The sequence below is a fragment of the Mirounga angustirostris genome, unplaced genomic scaffold, assembly GCF_029215605.1.
Source record: "Mirounga angustirostris isolate CCGP_5_RB_7025 unplaced genomic scaffold, mMirAng1.0.hap1 SCAF_12, whole genome shotgun sequence".
In the NCBI taxonomy this organism is placed as follows: Eukaryota; Metazoa; Chordata; class Mammalia; order Carnivora; family Phocidae; genus Mirounga; species Mirounga angustirostris.
The window spans coordinates 17738961-17755877 of NW_026991720.1; the positions used below are offsets into that span (position 1 = coordinate 17738961).

Sequence of the window (16917 nt, forward strand, 5' to 3'; positions counted from 1 at the left end):
GGTGGTAATTTTAATAACAACTCTCCCAAAATCAATGATCATATTCCTCCAGCTGCAAATGAATGCATGCAAATTAGCAAATTACTTTTAGTATTGAGTATTGCATCATGAGTAAATAAAACCTTTGCCTTTTCAGTGAGATGTTCAGAGAAGTCTGTTACTATGCCTAATATGTATTTGGTACATATGGACTTGAAAAGATTGGCAGTTTTGTTCAGTGAGTCTTCTGATAGGTACCTACACATTTATGGATGAATAAATAGGTACTTCCCCTTCCTTTACCTGCTCCCTTCCTTCCTTCCATCCCTTCTTTCTTGCTGTCCTTCCACTTGACAAATAGTTACATGCCACCAACTGTTCTGAGATTTTTGGATATGCCAATAAGACAGTTTTTTCCCTCCTGGGGGTTACTTTCTACTGGAAAAAGATTTGGTTCATCTTCTTCCACCCTTATCTACCTCTTCTGCAAAAAATGCTGAGGGGACATGTTATAATGTGTGAGATGACTTGGATGCTGATTTTGATTTACATTTTCTGAAGTAAAATAATTTACTAAATGAACACGTTGGTGGAGAGGTCAAAAGCAGTCCCACATAATTGATTCTTTTATGTATAATGGCATCTTAACCTTTATGAAGGAGACTTTAAATTCTTAGGTATTTTTCTAAAACATAAATAAGCTTTCCTCCTGTTCCTAAAGGTAATACAGACAGTCTTGAGTTCCATGGTGTATGTATATTCATGGTATATGTATACTAGTAATTTGGTACTTAATTTAAAATGGGGAAGTAGTGTTGATATTTAGGCAGTCAGCTTACCTTGCTTTTTTATGTAGCAAACTGTCCATAGCTAGTGTTCAGTCTGGTTTTTTGCCTTTGTGTAGTTTATTATTAAAGTAACATGCTTTGTGAAATAGGTACCTAATATAGAAACAGTGGGTAACTTAGAATGTTGTTTCTTATTTTTGAAGAAGGTTGTCAGTCATAAATGACATATAACAATAATTTATTCCTTTTTTTCATTATTCATTCATCAAATAAATGAGTACTGACTCTTTACCACCAGCCATATTGTATCTGCTTGGTATACCATCGTAAATGTGATATGCCAGGTTAATTTCTCTGCTCTCCTGAAGTTTCCATTCTAGTGAGATTGGACTGGTTGTTAAATAAGAATTTTATAGTCATAAAACAGTGATTAAGTAAACTGTAAGTGGTGTGGTATTATACTTAAAGGTTTTAAAAAATGTTAGTTTATAGTTCTATGTATATATATCGAGTATATGGTTTTTATGGACACTTAAGATGCTATTCTGGATACCCTTCAAAGTCTGTGTGTGTATATATTTCATACCTGTAAGTAGCTTTCTGTTACATGTTGTTAATATATTTTGGTTGTATAGTATATCCAGCAGTATAATTTGCAGTGCAGTGGAGTTGCATCATATACACATTTACCTTATGACAAAATCAGCTGTGAGATTGGCAAAAAATGAAAGGACTAATGACTTTAAGTAGGGAACCAGATACTTGAAAAGTTTTCTCAAAAGTGCTTTTTACACCCCATTTAAGTGTATAGTGTATATTTTTCTTTTCTTGATTTTTTATTATAAAATATATCTAACCCCAAATTTGTCATTTTAAGTATTTTTAAGTGTACGTTCAGTGGCATTAAGTACATTCACTGTGTTGTGTAACCATCACCACTTTCTATTTCTAAAACCTTTTTTACCATCCCAACCAGAGACTCTATATCCATTAAGCAGTAACTCCCCATTCTCCCTCTCCCCAACCCCCGGTAACCTCTACTCTCCTTTCTATGTCAGTGAATTTGCCTGTTCTAGATACCTCATATCAGTGGAATCATATGATACTTGTCTTTTTGTGACTGGCTTATTTCACTTAGTACAGTGCTTTCAAGGTTCATCCACATTGTAGCATGTATCAGAATTTTACTCTTTTTTATGGCCGAATATATTCTATGTGTACACTACATTTTCCATTCATCTGATGGACACTTGGGTTGTTTCCATCTTCAGCTATTGTGAATAATGCTGCTGTGAACATTGCTGTACAAGTATCTGTTCAAGTCCCTGCTTTGAGTTTTTTGGGTATATATCCAGAAGTGGATCATATGCTAACTCTATATTTAACTTTTTGAGGAACCACCAAACTGTTTTCCACAGTGGCTACAGTACTTTAGATTTTACAGTATATTTTTATGCAGATTTTTTGAACAGGGTCCTAAGCACAAAAACATGTATGCAGCACTTTATGAGTGATTTTTGAGCATGGTTTTGAGTACGGTACTTTTATTTTGTGTACTTCACTACTCTTTGGTGTTTCAAGAGCATTATATTTTGTCAATTTATACTGTGTGGTATTAGGTTCAGTTGATCTAGAGAATAAGAACTTGGATAATGTAGAGATTTTCTGTAGTACTGACTTTTTTGAAAAAGGAACATCATTTTCACTTTTTGGAAATGTATATTTCATACACAGATATGCAGCTGCAACTTCAGTGATCATAATTTCTGTCTTACCATGTTGGAGAGGGCATGGGTTCTGAAGCTGGTGGTCTTACTTTCGAATTGTATGTTTTAACCCTGGGAGCCAGGTTTACCACGTAGCCTCAGGTTCACCTTTTATAAGTGTGTTCTTACCAAGTCACTGTGAGGATTAGGTCGTGTACGTGAAAATGAACTTCTTTTTTTTCCAAAATTAGTTACCGAATCAAAAACTAATCACTTCTGTCCTAAGAACCCCCACACCTCCTCCAGGAAGTCATTGACTTGACTTTCCTTTTTCATTTAAAAACATCTTTTCTTTCTGTGTCTTATACCTTTATAAATCTTATTGTTTTAACTCATTTTGTTTTATTTTTATTTTAATATACTATAAATATTTATAGTATATTAAATATTTATAGAGTTTATACAATATATAATTTTAATATAAATATTAATATTTATGAAATAAAATTATTCTTTATTAAATGAAAATTTGGGCTAAGGTATTTGGAGAGGAGAGAGTTTATTTCAAAGCTTATTTTATTTTATTTTATTTATTTATTTTTTAAAGATTTTATTCATGAGAGAGAGAGAGAGAGAGAGGCAGAGGGAGAAGCAGGCTCCCAGGGAGCAGGAAGCCTGATGCGGGACTCGATCCCAGGACGCTGGGATCATGACCTGAGCCGAAGGCAGACGCTTAACCATCTGCGCCACCCAGGCGCCCTCAAAGCTTATTTTAAGATTTTTTATTTTATTTATTTGACAGAGAGAGAGATAGCGAGAGAGGGAACACAAGCAGGGGGAGTGGGAGAGGGAGAAGCAGGCTTCCCGCTGAGGAGGAAGTCCTCAAAGCTTATTTTAAAGCTTAGTTTCTAAGTGGTGTTACATAAAGGAAATTTCTCTGTACTTGAATTTTCATTTAATTTTGCATGCCTTAGCATTTTTCAGATGAATAAATTGAGTCCTAGAGCTTTTGAGTGTCTTAACCAAGATCATATAGCTATTTAGTGGAGGGATGAGGCAGAAATCAGCTCTTTTACTTTGTATTCCAGTGTTCATTCTACCACATTAGACTTCTCTCCTACATTTTACCAGTTCTGTGATTACTTTGACAACAGGCTTGCATGGTGTCTCTCCATGGTATTAGAAGTGTACAAAATGCCCTCTCACTTGTTTTAACCATTTTAAGGGACTTCTTGCTGTTTTGTTTCCTTTCCTCCCTGTAAACTGGAAAATACATATTCTTGCAGACCCTTTAAAAAAATTTTTAAGGGCGCCTGGGTGGCTCAGTCGGTTAAGTGTCTGCATTCGGCTCGGGTCATGATCCCAGGGTCTTGAGATCGAGCCCGCATCGGGCTCCTTGCTCAGCGGGGAGCCTGCTTCTCCCTCTTCCTCTGCCTGCCACTCCCCCTGCTTGTGCTCTCTCTCTCTCTCTCTCTCTCTGTATCAAATAAATAAATAAAATCTTTAAAAAAAAAAAATTTTTTTTTTTTTTAGGGGCGCCTGGGTGGCTCAGTCGGTTAAGCGCCTGTCTTTGGCTCAGGTCACGATCCCAGGGTCCTGGGATGGAGCATCATGTCCTGCTCTCTGCTCAGCGGGGAGTCTGCTTCTTCCTCTCCCTCTGCCCCTCCCTCTGCTTGTGCGCGCTCTCTCTCTCTCTAATAAATAAAATCTTAAAAATGTTTTTTTTTTTTTAAAAACAAGCAGTCAAAAAGCAAAAATTCAATATGTCATCTTTTATTTATGGTAATTTACTTTTTGGAAAGCTTTTCAATTCATAAATCCCAACGGTTTACCTCCCAGCATCCCATAAATTACCTCACTAAAACTCAAGTAAGCTATTGGTTGTGGAAGTAATGTCATGCAATCAAAAGTACGTTAGAAGTGTAGATAGCACCTCTCAATTAGTTTCATGTTGGTGGAGACTATGTTTGAGTCTGTTTTTCCTGCAGGTATAGTTTGGGATATTCAAGTTGGAGGAGCTATTAGAAATCAGCTCTAATTTTAATATGTGAAGAAACTGATTTTATATATGAAGAAACTGATAGTAGCAAAATTGGGTCTGCAAACCAGGATTCTGGAATTGGTTATAAATACATACACCATGTCTTTAAAAAAATTTATTTTGAAGTAGTTGTAGCATCATAGGAAGATATTTTATTTTTCTTCTAATTATTAAAAGTCAGATTTATGGGACACCTGGGTGGCTCAGTTGGTTAAGTGTCTACCTTCGGCTCGGGTCATGATCCCAGGGTTCTGGGATCGAGTTCCGCATCAGGCTCCTGGCTCAGCGGGGAGCCTGCTTTTCCCTCTGCCTGCCACTGTCCTTGCTTGTGCTCACTCTCTGACATAATAAATAAATAAAATCTTAAAAAAAAATAAAAGATTTAGCTTAATTTTTCAAAAGATGAAAATAATTCATAAGGTTTGCCATTTGAAATACAAAAAGAATATTTTGTAACAAATCAGATAATACAGATTTTTATAAAATAAAATTAATTTGAAAAATAAAATCTTCTACTTACCTCCATTTTGTCTTTTTTGATAAGGTAACATTTTGGTGTATAACCTTTTATGTGCTTTATTTTCTTAGAGAAACAAATCAAATATATATACATACAGGGTATATATATTTATGTGGAAATAATTGTCTATGTTAGTCTCCAGCTTGATTTATTTATTTATTTTTAAAGATTTATTTATTTGTCAGAAAGAGTGAGAGCACAAGCAGGGGGAGTGGCAGGCAGAGGGAGAAGCAGGCCCCCCACTGAGCAGGGAGCCCAATTCGGGACTCGATCCCAGGACCCTGGGATCATGACCTGAGCTGAAGGCAGATGCTTAACCAACTGAGCCACCCAGGCATCTCCAGCTTGATTTATTTTTTAATTTTTAATATATTTTTAAGATTTTATTTATTTATTTGAAAGAAGAGTGCAAGTGGTGGGGGGTGCGGAGGAGGAGCAGAGGGAGAGGGCCAAGCGGACTCCGCACTAATTGGGGAGCCCATTGCAGGGTTCGATCCCACGACCTGGAGATGACAACCTGAGCCAAAATCAAGAATCAGATGCTTAACTGACTTAGCCACCCAGGCGCCCCTCCAGCTTGCTTTAAGACAAACCAAAACCAAAACCAAAAACCCAACAACTTTATAATAGACATCTTCTGATTCAAGACATCAGTTTATGGCTATAATATTATTTAGTTAATGATTTCCCAACTGATGGACAGTTACTTTGCAGTTTTCTGCTCTAGGAACAGTGCTGCCAAACAGAGCAAAGTACTTGGTCCACCGGTGTATTTATGTGGGATAGATTCTATAAAGTGGTATAAAGGCATGGTTAACAGCACAGATTCAGGGGCTGAGACTTGCTGGAATGAATCCAGGCTGCACCACTTAAGAGCCAGGCAGCTTAAGGCAAGGTACTTTTTGTGCTCTTATTTTCTCTGAAAGAGGAACTTAGATCAGTGATAATCTTTACTTTCTGGGGAGACTAACTTCTTTGATAAGCTAATGGGGAAAATATGCTCTCTCAACTATTTACTAACCAGAGAGGTTGATCATCTTTTCATATGTTGTAATTATTTGTAATTCTGGGAATTACTCGTCGTCTTCTGTTCTCATTTTGTTTGACTTAATTGCCTTTTTAAAATTGCTTTGTGAGATTTGTTTATATACTCTGGACCCTAACTCTTCATTATATATAGTGAATATATCCTTTACTCTGTTGCTTGCCTTTAATTTTGTGTTTTCTTCTTTCCACATTACTAAGTTGACCATATCTTTCTTTTTTTTTTTTTAAGATTTTTATTTATTTATTTGACAGAGAGAGACACAGCGAGAGAGGGAACACAAACAGGGGGAGAGGGAGAAGCAGACTTCCCGCTGAGCAGGGAGCCCGATGTGGGGCTCGATCCTAGGACCCTGGGATCATGACCTGAGCCGAAGGCAGACGCTTAACGACTGAGCCACCCAGGCGCCCCTGACCATATCTTTCTATGTAGATCTGTCTTTAAAGTAGATAGACCAGAATTTTATTATTGCTTATAAACTGTTCTATCCTTACCATATTGACTTGTGAATGTCACTGTTACTAAATATTAAAATCTCATAAATTCATGGTTCTGTTTCTAGAGTATTTAGGTTCTTTAATCTTTTGTCTAGTTTTGTACCCGTCAAATTTAAAATTACTCTAGCTTTGTAACAGTTCAATATCTGATAGCACAAATTCCCACATTTCCCCCCCCCAGAAGTTTTAAAGCAGTTTGTATGCATTTACTCTTTTTTATAAACTTTAGAATCAGTTTGTTGAATTATGTTAAAAAAAAAACAAACCTGTTATTTTGATAGAGATTGCATTGACTTATATTTTGGAGGCTAAAATAGTGATTTCAACATAATGTTATAATTTACCATTGACTTTACTAAATTGTTACATAAAGATTTTCAACTCCCCATAATCTAAAATAAATTATTTAATTTTTCAAAACACTTTGGAGTATGGAATCTTTTTGGTTTCTTCCCCCTTCCTTTTTTTGTAGGATTTTGTACCATTACCGTAGAAATACTTTTTTTGTTTTATATGTGCTTATTTTACCAGAAGTTTTCACTGGCATAATAATACGTATTTGATTGTAAACCATTGGGTTCTATGGCATGTTTTTTCAGTTCTAGTCTTTTTCTGTGGTAAAGGTTTGATATTAACATGTAATTATAGATGACTGAAGCCTTTTCTATTTCATTAGGTTTATTTTGTAAACACATTTATTTTCTGACATATTTTAGAATTCTGTAATACTCCTTTAGTTATATGGCAGCATTACTAGCTTTTAGGTCAAAGATGAGACAGTGTAGAGTGTGTTTTAAGGCTGTATGTTATTTATTTCCCTAAAATGTGCTATGATTAGGTACTAGGTTAGTATTAAATGTTTTATGTAGAAAGGCGGAAGTTCTTTCGTCTTCCTCTTGAATCCAAAAGATTAGTAATGCTAGACTTTTTATTTTGACATTCAAAACAACTTCAGAATTCTATTCTGAAATCTCATCTGAGATGATAGCAAAATTTGTTTGATTAATGTTTTAACAAATTTTTTGTTAATATGGTTCCAGATGGTTGAAATGCCATTTTTTCCCCAGTAGTAAACAGTATACTTTGTTTCTTCTCATGCAGGTCTTTGAAGTTCTACAGTTTAGTTCTCAGTGCTGAACTTCCTTCTCCCTTAAGTTATTATAAACTTTTGCTGCTGTTTAATAAACGTGAAGATGTCTCGCAGTCCTGATGCGAAGGAAGACCCTGTGGAATGTCCTCTTTGCATGGAGCCCTTGGAGATAGATGATATCAACTTTTTTCCTTGCACCTGTGGCTATCAGATTTGCCGATTTTGTTGGCATCGAATTCGCACTGATGAAAATGGGCTTTGTCCTGCATGTAGAAAGGTAAATACTCCAAAGTAACTTTGTGTACAGTTTTTTTGCCCCATGCATATGAGTAAGTAGATTTAAAAGAATCTACAAACCTCAGGTGATTTTATGTGTAACATTATATTTTTAAGATAATAATGAAGTAGAAAAACACTATATGACCTTGGTAAAGTCATATAACCTCTCTGGTTAACCTTTAGCTTTCTAATCTGGAGAAATTCATAAGATCAGTGGTGCTGGATATTTAAGAGAAATAGGAGTAGAGAGGCTGTGGATTTAGATAGGATGGTATGAAATTGGAAAAACACATTCAGCTGGGAGGAAATTCACTTTAATTTTCTAGTACAAAATAGGGGAAAAGTTTTGACATTTACTAAAAGAGGTTATGTGTTAAAATGACAGAAATCCTGCTTCAGAAGGTAATGGTTACTCATTTGTTGAGTCTTTACAATAACTCCAGGCTGTAATGCTATCCCCAATGTACATTGAAACTAGGCCTTTCAAGTAACTTGTCCACAGGCATCAGCTAGTGGATAGTACGTTTGGGATTCAAATATAAATCTTTTGAGTCTTTTCTAGCTCTAAATAGTTCTATGATTTTTAATATTCCTGGGTCTCATTTAAATAAGCATCTACATATCTATAATATCTATATCTATATATCTATAATTATATGTAATCTATAATTACATATCTATAATATGTAATAGATATTTATAATGTATATATAATATATCTTTTTGTATAGTTAATGTATTTTAGGGATGTGAATGAAAAGCAAAGGAAAACCTTAATATTAGCTTTGGTCAAAATTTGTAATAAATTTGTGTTAGTGGATTTTAAGCATTCAGTCATATTTTAAAAAGTGGTTCCTGGTCATTCCACAAGAAGACAATTGTATTGAACTGTTCTGTTGAAAGTGGTAATTTTTAGTATAGCCCAAGACTATAAAGCTTGTGACGTCATTTGACTTCTTAACTTTATCTCTTTTTTTCTTTGGGTGTGCTATGAAAAGAAATCTTAATAAAAAGACCACTTGTTAAATAGTCATTAGAGAAAAATCAATTATTTGGGGAAATGGCAGAAAAATTCACTTAACTTTTAGGGGTTTACCTAGAATCACTTTAAATTCTTAGAAAGTAGAGAAAAAAGTAGAAAAATTTTAAGGATAAAGCAAAATAATTTTAGCAGAGCTGGTTATCAATAAAAGTGTGCCTTTCTGGGAGGATAAGCAAGTGTGAAGAATCGGAAAAACAGTAGGCCATTGGGATCAATTTAAAGAAAGAAGCATTAGTTCAAACATACTCAGGATAAGGCTGCTGAGAAAAGGTAAGAGTAGTGGTGCTTTTAAAAAAGATCCTAAGGAAAGTATCTGTGTGGTTGCCTGAGTGTTGCATTGGAGCAAGATATGGGTCCAACCTAACTTTTATACCATGTAGCAGAGACAGATGCTCTCTAGCTGCAACACTGATTATAAATTTGGGTCAGAGCCTTAAGGTGGATGGAGATACCCTGGAGGAACTAAGACCTCCTGTGCTCAGAAGATGAATTATTGATATACTCTGTCCACCAGTTTGTCCTCCTTGCAGTCACAAAAGAGCATCCTGCAGTAAACAGAAATAGCATTTATAGACTGGTTGACAGAGTTCTTACATGTAAAAATGTGTAAGAACCAAGAATTAACAGACATTTCAGGAATACCAACATCAGTACCAAAAATCAGTAAATAAAAGAACCTAACATAAGTAAGCAAACAAACATTTAAAAGGGTCATTGGTGCTTCTCAAACAAATAAAAGAGAATGGCATATCTATATAGAAGGAACATTTTTTAAAGAGCAGATTAGAGATCTTGCAAATGAATAATCTTATGGGTGGGCTGAAGAATGAATGAACAAAGTTTAAGAACAAATTAATAAGTTGGAAGATTTTGCTGAGTATTTTTTTTTTTTGCAGCATATAGTACAAAAATATTTTTAAAAAGCATGAAAGAGAAGTTAAGCAGCATAAAAGATCTGGTTCTAATCTGCTAAGAGAATTTACAGAAGCAGTGAAATAAGAATGGGTGGGAAGGAATAAAGAACCACTAGAAGGAAATTTCATGTGAAAAGCAGTTGTCCTTAGAAGGGCTGTGTGAGTAGGAGACAAGATGACTGAAAAATATCAACATCTATTAATAGAATTGTAAAATTTTAGAGTATCGAGAATAAAGACAAAGTTCTCAAAGCTTATGGGAGAAAAATGCAGAGACTACAAAGGAACAAGAATAAAACTGATACTGGTGTTTTTGTTCTATAACGATGGAAAAGAAAATAATTGAGAAATTTGTTTTTCCAAATTTTTGAGGGTAAATGACTTGAATTCTCAATTTTATTCACATGTAAAAGCATAATAAAATATTTTCCAGACATAAAAAGATTCATAAGGTTTAATATCCACTATACAGGACAAGTAGAAGAGTTGGTGAGTGTGTAAGGGAAGTAAAGAATGGCCATTGACTGAGATGGGGAAGACCTCAGTAGGGACAGGTTTTTGAGAAGATCAGGAACTCCGTTTTAGACATGTTAAGTTTGAGATTCCTATTAGAAATCTAAATGGAGAAATTAGTTAGGTGAATATTCAAATTTGGTTCTGGTATGGAAATATAAATTTGAGAGTTATATAACATATACAATGTTATTTATAAAGTAATACTGGATGAGATCACAAGAGCGGGTCAATAGAAAAGATGAGAGATTGTCTAAGGATGGGCACCAAAGCTCTCCAACATTTATAGAAAGAAAAAAATCTATATTAAATAATTATGAGACAACCTCCTTTAGGGTTTCTAAGTTATAATCTTTAGCTGCGGTCTTTACTGTTAAGTCAGACCGGGAGGATTTTTTTTGTTTTCTTGTTGACTTAATATAACTACAACTGCTAGAACTTCTGCTTGGTCTGTGACTACTCGACCTTGCTCCTGCTTGTCTCATGGCTGTTGTGGGTCATGGACAGTAGACGGTGCTGACCACACAGAGTCTTGGCTTAGCCTTGCCAGAGAGTGTGCTGAGCACACTTAGCACATGTAGTTATGAAGCTGCCTGTCTTAGTCAGGGACCAGCAAATCTTTACATCTCTGGAGACCAGCCTCAGTGGTTGTGTTAACACAGGAGGACCTCAAGTGTTGCCCGATGCCTGGAGAAGGCCATGAAGCTGCCATCTACACATAGCCCAGCCCTGCTGGAAGATGGCCTGTAGAGGCCACTCTGAAATGGCAAATCAAGATGATTTAAGTAAACTTGGAGATGCAGGTGGGGAGTTGGTTGAAGCAAGCCCTGGTTGGGGTGCACAAATGAAACCTGCTTGTTTACGTAAAGGGCCTCTTTGCTTTAGTGTTTTGAGAAGCAGAGAGTGGGCAGGTTTTACAAACCAAGAGAGTTTAATGTTTCTCTTTGGTCCTAGTTGCCATGCCTAAAAGGATCAAAAAGACCTTCCGTGTTTCCCTAAACTAAGGCATAGGCTACCTGGTCATTCCTTAGACTGTCTTTGTATGTTCTTTTAGTGCAGCATTTCTGAGAAAAATACCTGGTGGAAACAGCAGATGTGGGAACACAGGTAGTGTACTGATGTAGCATCATACAATGTTGACTCATGTGGAAGCCAGACAGGCCAAAGAGATGAAAACTCTGACAAAGTTACTGTTACTTTCATCTCAGAAGTAACAGAGGATATTGCATTCATGAAACAAGAACAGGGTAGTCTAAAAAAAATTCAGTGAAGGATAAACACTGTTAATAATAATTAAAATATAGCAGAAATAACAAGGAAAGAGTTGGGAGATGAATTTGAGAAAATTTCTTAAAAAGTAGTGCAAAAAGACAAAGGAGATATTCTTATTTGATAAATATTCTTATTTGAGAGAAGAGATAACTTTATTTGAGGATCAATGCAGGAGGTCAAATACTAAATAAGTTAGTGTTCTAGAAATAGACCACAGTAATATAGAAGGAAAGTTATTTCAGAAATATGATTGAAGAATATTCCCAAGACCAAAGGATATATTTCCAGATTAAAAAGGCCTATTGAGTGCCAGGCACAAACTATTTTTAAACAGAAAACTGAAAACAAAGAAGTTCTACAAGCTTCCAAAGAGGAAAAAAGTAGGCTACAAATGAAGATCAGGCATCGGAATCATTTCAGAATTCTCAAAAGCAAGACTTGAAGCTTGAAGATATTTCGGAAGGAAATTTATTTTCATCCTGGAACTCCATATCTTCCTGTTAAGTGTGAAGGTACATGAAAAGACCTTTTCAGACGTGAAAGATCTCGAATTTTTTTTTTTATGTTCCGTGCATTCTCTCTCAGGAATCTACTGCAGAATATGCCCCTCACATGAAGGAATGAAGAAAAGAGAATACATGTGATAAAGGAAAGAGGTGACCAAGTACGGGAGTGATGCAGTGGGATTCCTAAGATGATGGGAAAGAGGACAACCAGTACAGAATGTGGCAGATCAGAAAGTTGCAAGAGAAGGGTTTCTACAAAAAGATAAAATTGAGAGAATACTTGGTGTTTTAAAAGAGAATTGTGGGGGCGCCTGGGTGGCTCAGTTGGTTAAGTGACTGCCTTCGGCTCAGGTCATGATCCTGGAGTCCCTGGATCGAGTCCCGCATCGGGCTCCCTGCTCAGCAGGGAGCCTGCTTCTCCCTCTGACCCTCCCCCCTCTCTCATGTGCTCTCTCTCTCTCTCTCATTCTCTCTGTCTCAAATAAATAAAAATAAAAAATAAATAAAATAAAAGAGAATTGTGTTGTGAGGCCATTTCAACATTTGGAGGAGATTTGATGGTTTAATCTAATCAGACAGTTAACTCTAGGGGAAACAAAAAGCTGTACAAGAAAAGTAATCATATTATGCTTCAATGGCTCAGATATGTTGTAGGGGTTGAGATTTTTTTCCCCCCATACAGATATATTGTTACAGCATCATTTGTAGAAAAGACTATTTCTTCACTGTTGAATGGTTTTCAACTCTTTCTTAAAAATCAGTTGCTCATAAATGTGTAAGTTCATTTCTGTTATCCACAGACGATTGTTTCTATCCTTATGCCAATACCATACTGTCTTGACTACTCTAAGTCTTCAAATCGGGTATGATAGACCTTTCAATTTTGTTATCCTTTATAGAATTTATTTTGGGCATCTAAGACCTTAGCATTTCCACATAAGTTTTTTAATTAGTTTGTAATTTTGTACAAAAAACCTACTGGGCTTTTGATTGAACTTGAATAAACAGGTCAATTTGAGGAAAAATGACATCTTGAAAATGTTGGCTCATCTAGTTCTTAAATAAGGTTTATCTTTCCAGTTTTCTAGGTTTTAAACATTTATAAAACCATGTTCTGTAGTTTTCAGCATATGGAGTAGTATAGCATGATTTGTTATATTTATCTGTAACTATTTTATGTTTTATGAGCTTCAGCATGTGGTATTTTAAAAATTCCATTTTCCAGTTCATACATAGAATAATTGATTTTGTTAAATAGACTCCTTAGGCTTTTCTACATAGATGATCATGTCTTCTGTGAATAAAGGCAGTTTTACTTCTTCTTTTCCATCCTTTATGTTTTTAAATTATTTTTCTTGCCTTATTGCACTGGGTAAGCCCTCCAGTAGAACATTGGAATAAAGTGCTAAGAACAATTATCTTTGTTCCCAGTTTCAGTGGGAAGCATTGAGTATTTCACAGTAAGTATGTTCCTGGCTGTGAGTTTTTTGTAGATGGTTTTTTATCAGGTTGAGGACGTTTTCTTTGCTTATTGAGAGTTTTTATCACGAGTGGGTGTTGCATTTTGTCAAATGCCTTTTCTGTTTCTTTTGAAATCATCATGTGTTTTCTCCTTCATTCTGTTGAAATGGTGATTTAGGTTGATTGATTTTTGAATCAACCTTCCCTTCCAAGGATAAACCTCATTTGATGATAATAAATTACCCTTTTTCTTTTCAATTTGCTAATATTTTCAGAAAGGTTTTTATGTCTGTGTCATTAGAGGTATTTATCTGTGGCTTTATTTATATTGTTTTTAGATTTGGTATCAAAATAATACTCGCTTCATAAAATGGGTTAGGAAATGTTTCCTTGTCCTCTATATTCTGAAAAAGTTTGCATGTGATTGGTATCACTTCTTTTTTATTTCCTCCCCAAATTCATTATTGACCTGGACTCTATCAGAATGTCTTTATTGGAGAGCAGCCTATGGGAACTAGCTATCACAGGATTCCTCTATGTAGATTTCTGGAATTCTTTTTGGACTAGTTCCTGCTTTGTGATATTTTGCCCCATAAATTTAAGTTGCCTCAGCCTCTTCAGGTTTTGATCACTTTCCCCTCTGCTCAGTGTGATTGTTGGACCCAGCCAGTGTCCAGTAAGTGTTGGAAGAGCAGAAAGCTAGGATGTTTTCACTCATGGTTTTCATCTGTCTCATTTCTTTTCTCTCGGTAGTCACGGATTTGCTGTTCATTACCTATATTGTTTGATGTCTGAAAACAGTTGCTTCATATATTTTGTCTTATTTTCTAGTTGTTTATGCTAGTAGGCCTGGTCTGTTACTATCTCCTCTGTCATGGCTGAAGGTAGAAATGTATAAGTAACATTTGAACTTTATAATAATGTAATTGTGAATGTTGACCTAACCAAAATTAGGGTGGAAGGTTAGAAGGTAGACGTGGGATATATGGTTAGGCTGGGTGAAAGAAAGCTATATTGTCAATTTGTATGATGTGATAATATGTAGAACTGAAAAAGCAAGAAGTAGCCATACACGCATCTTATTTAATGATGTGATAGTAAATGACAAAATAATGATCTAAAAGAGTCTAACAGGATTATTTCTAGGGAGAGGCAACTGGGTCAGGGAAAGAAGAAAATGAGAGATTATTCTTTTCCCCAGTAAACCTTGTAGAACTGTTTGACTTAGGAACATATACAGAAAATTATCAGTGAAACTAGGGAAATCATAGGAAAGAAGGTATAATAGTACTGGTATTAGTCATAATCAAATTTAAGATCAAACACATTTTAAAAGAGAAAAGAGGAATTTTTTCATTGCTATATGTCCATAGAGTCATGGAATTTTATTTACTTAACAGTAGCTCTTTGAAGTATATTGAGCTGATATAAATACCAGGAGAAACTATATCCATATCCATAATGGAGAGAAGTCCAACTTCTATATTTTAGAGTTTGATAGATGAAATAGACCCAAAAAAAGGAAATGGAAAAAAAATTTTTTTGAAGATTTTATTTATTTATTTGTCAGAGAGAGAGCACAAGCAGGAAGAGTGGCAGGCAGAGGGAGAAGCAGGCTCCCTGCTGAGCAAGGAGCCCGATGTGGGACTCGATCCCAGGACCCTGGGATCATGACCTGACCTGAAGGCAGATGCTTAACTGACTGAGCCACCCAGGCATCCCAGGAAATGGAAAATTTGAATAACACAGTTAGCAAGCATGTGTGTGCTTGTACATGCACACAACTTTGTACAAATTAATATAAAAATTTTTTTAAATTTGTTTATTTATAATCTCTACACCCAACGTGGGGCTCAAACTCATGACCCCAAGATCAGAAATTGTGTTCTTTTCCAACTGAGTCAGCCAGGCAGCCCAAATTAGTACAAAACTTTAAAATACAAGTGCAGTGAGCATAAAAATTGACTTGTTAGGCTACAGTGGAAATATTAACCAGTTCCAAAAAGAACTCAGTTGGGTATATCTTTTTATTTATCCTGCTTAGAATTTGTAGGGCTTCTTAAATCTGTCTTGGTGAATTTCATTAGTTCTGGGAGAAAAAAATCAGCTATCATCTCTTCAGATACAGACTTTATTCTCTTTCCTCTCCTTCTGGGACTCTGATTACATATTTTTCAGATTCATTTTCACTGCTCTTCATGTCTCCTAATCTCTTTTCTGTTTGTTTGGTTTTTTTTCTTAATGCTTTAATGGATGATTTCTTCTGATCTTTCTTTTTGTGTTTGAATTTTTTTTTTTTAGGTCTGGTCTTTTGCTAGATATAAATATGTGTATTGAGTTTTAACATTTTGCCTTTCTAGAAGTAATGTTTGTTCTCTTTTCATGCTTGATATATTTTAAATACAATTTTGTACCCTGCACCTACTTTCAGGTTTATCATATATTTGAGGTTTTTTTGTTTTGTTTTGTTTTTTGGCAGCAGATCATATATTTGTTTAAACAGATAAGCGTTATTGTTTTTAAATCTGTGTCAGATAATTCCAGTAGCTAAAGTCTGTGAGGAATGTTTCTACTGGTTGTTCATGTTGTTTTATTTCTTTATGTGCTTGGTTTTATATCTGTGCCTGCTTCTTGGTTGTTGTCCCTGAATTATTTGTAGAGTTGTCCAGGGCCTAACGTATTTTTGCCCTCCTCTAGAGAAACTTTCATTTGTCTTCTGCTGGATCCTATAAACAGTGACGTTAGAGGTGCCTCAAGCATAATGGGCGCTGGTGGGGACAAGTATAAAGGTCTAAGGTCCCTAGGATGCAAATTTTCCGTAAGGTTGGTTTCAGCAACTTCTTCAGGATGTTTTTCTTCTATCCCCATTTTTCTTGTTCTGACCTGTCTGTAGTTTGTTCTTATCCTGAGACTGAAAGAGTCTTTTGGGGGACGGGCTGGGTCTCAGTTTAAGTTCTTTGAGTTCCCCAAAGACTCTTCACCTTGGGCTAGCCCTGGGCTTTGAATGCTGACCCTCCCTCCCCATTTGTTGTTACAAAGATTTACACTTACCTCTCTGGATTTTGACTTTTATACAGAAGTTGGCTTGGGACTTCCCCACTGCAGGTCATTACTGTTTCTAAGATATTGGTTAAAAAACAAAACTTTATATAGTATTTTTCATTGTTTCTAGGAGGAGGAAAAGTTAAGGCTGTGAATGCATTTATTGGAAAACAAAGAACAAAAAATAAATTAGCTTATTTCTAGGTTAAGAAACCAAAAAAA

At 35.5% G+C, this 16917-nt stretch overlaps 1 protein-coding gene across 8 annotated transcripts in view; it reads left to right on the plus strand.

Moving 5' to 3' along the window:
• CNOT4 (CCR4-NOT transcription complex subunit 4) overlaps positions 1-16917 on the plus strand; it is a 145322-nt gene that overhangs the window by 55777 nt on the left and 72628 nt on the right. For all 8 annotated transcript variants that reach the window (XM_064574922.1, XM_045864216.3, XM_045864219.3 and 5 more), the window contains one exon: positions 7678-7943. In XM_064574922.1, the coding sequence (XP_064430992.1) occupies positions 7770-7943 (174 nt within the window). In that variant the 5' untranslated portion in view covers positions 7678-7769. The remainder of the gene's footprint in view (positions 1-7677; positions 7944-16917) is intronic.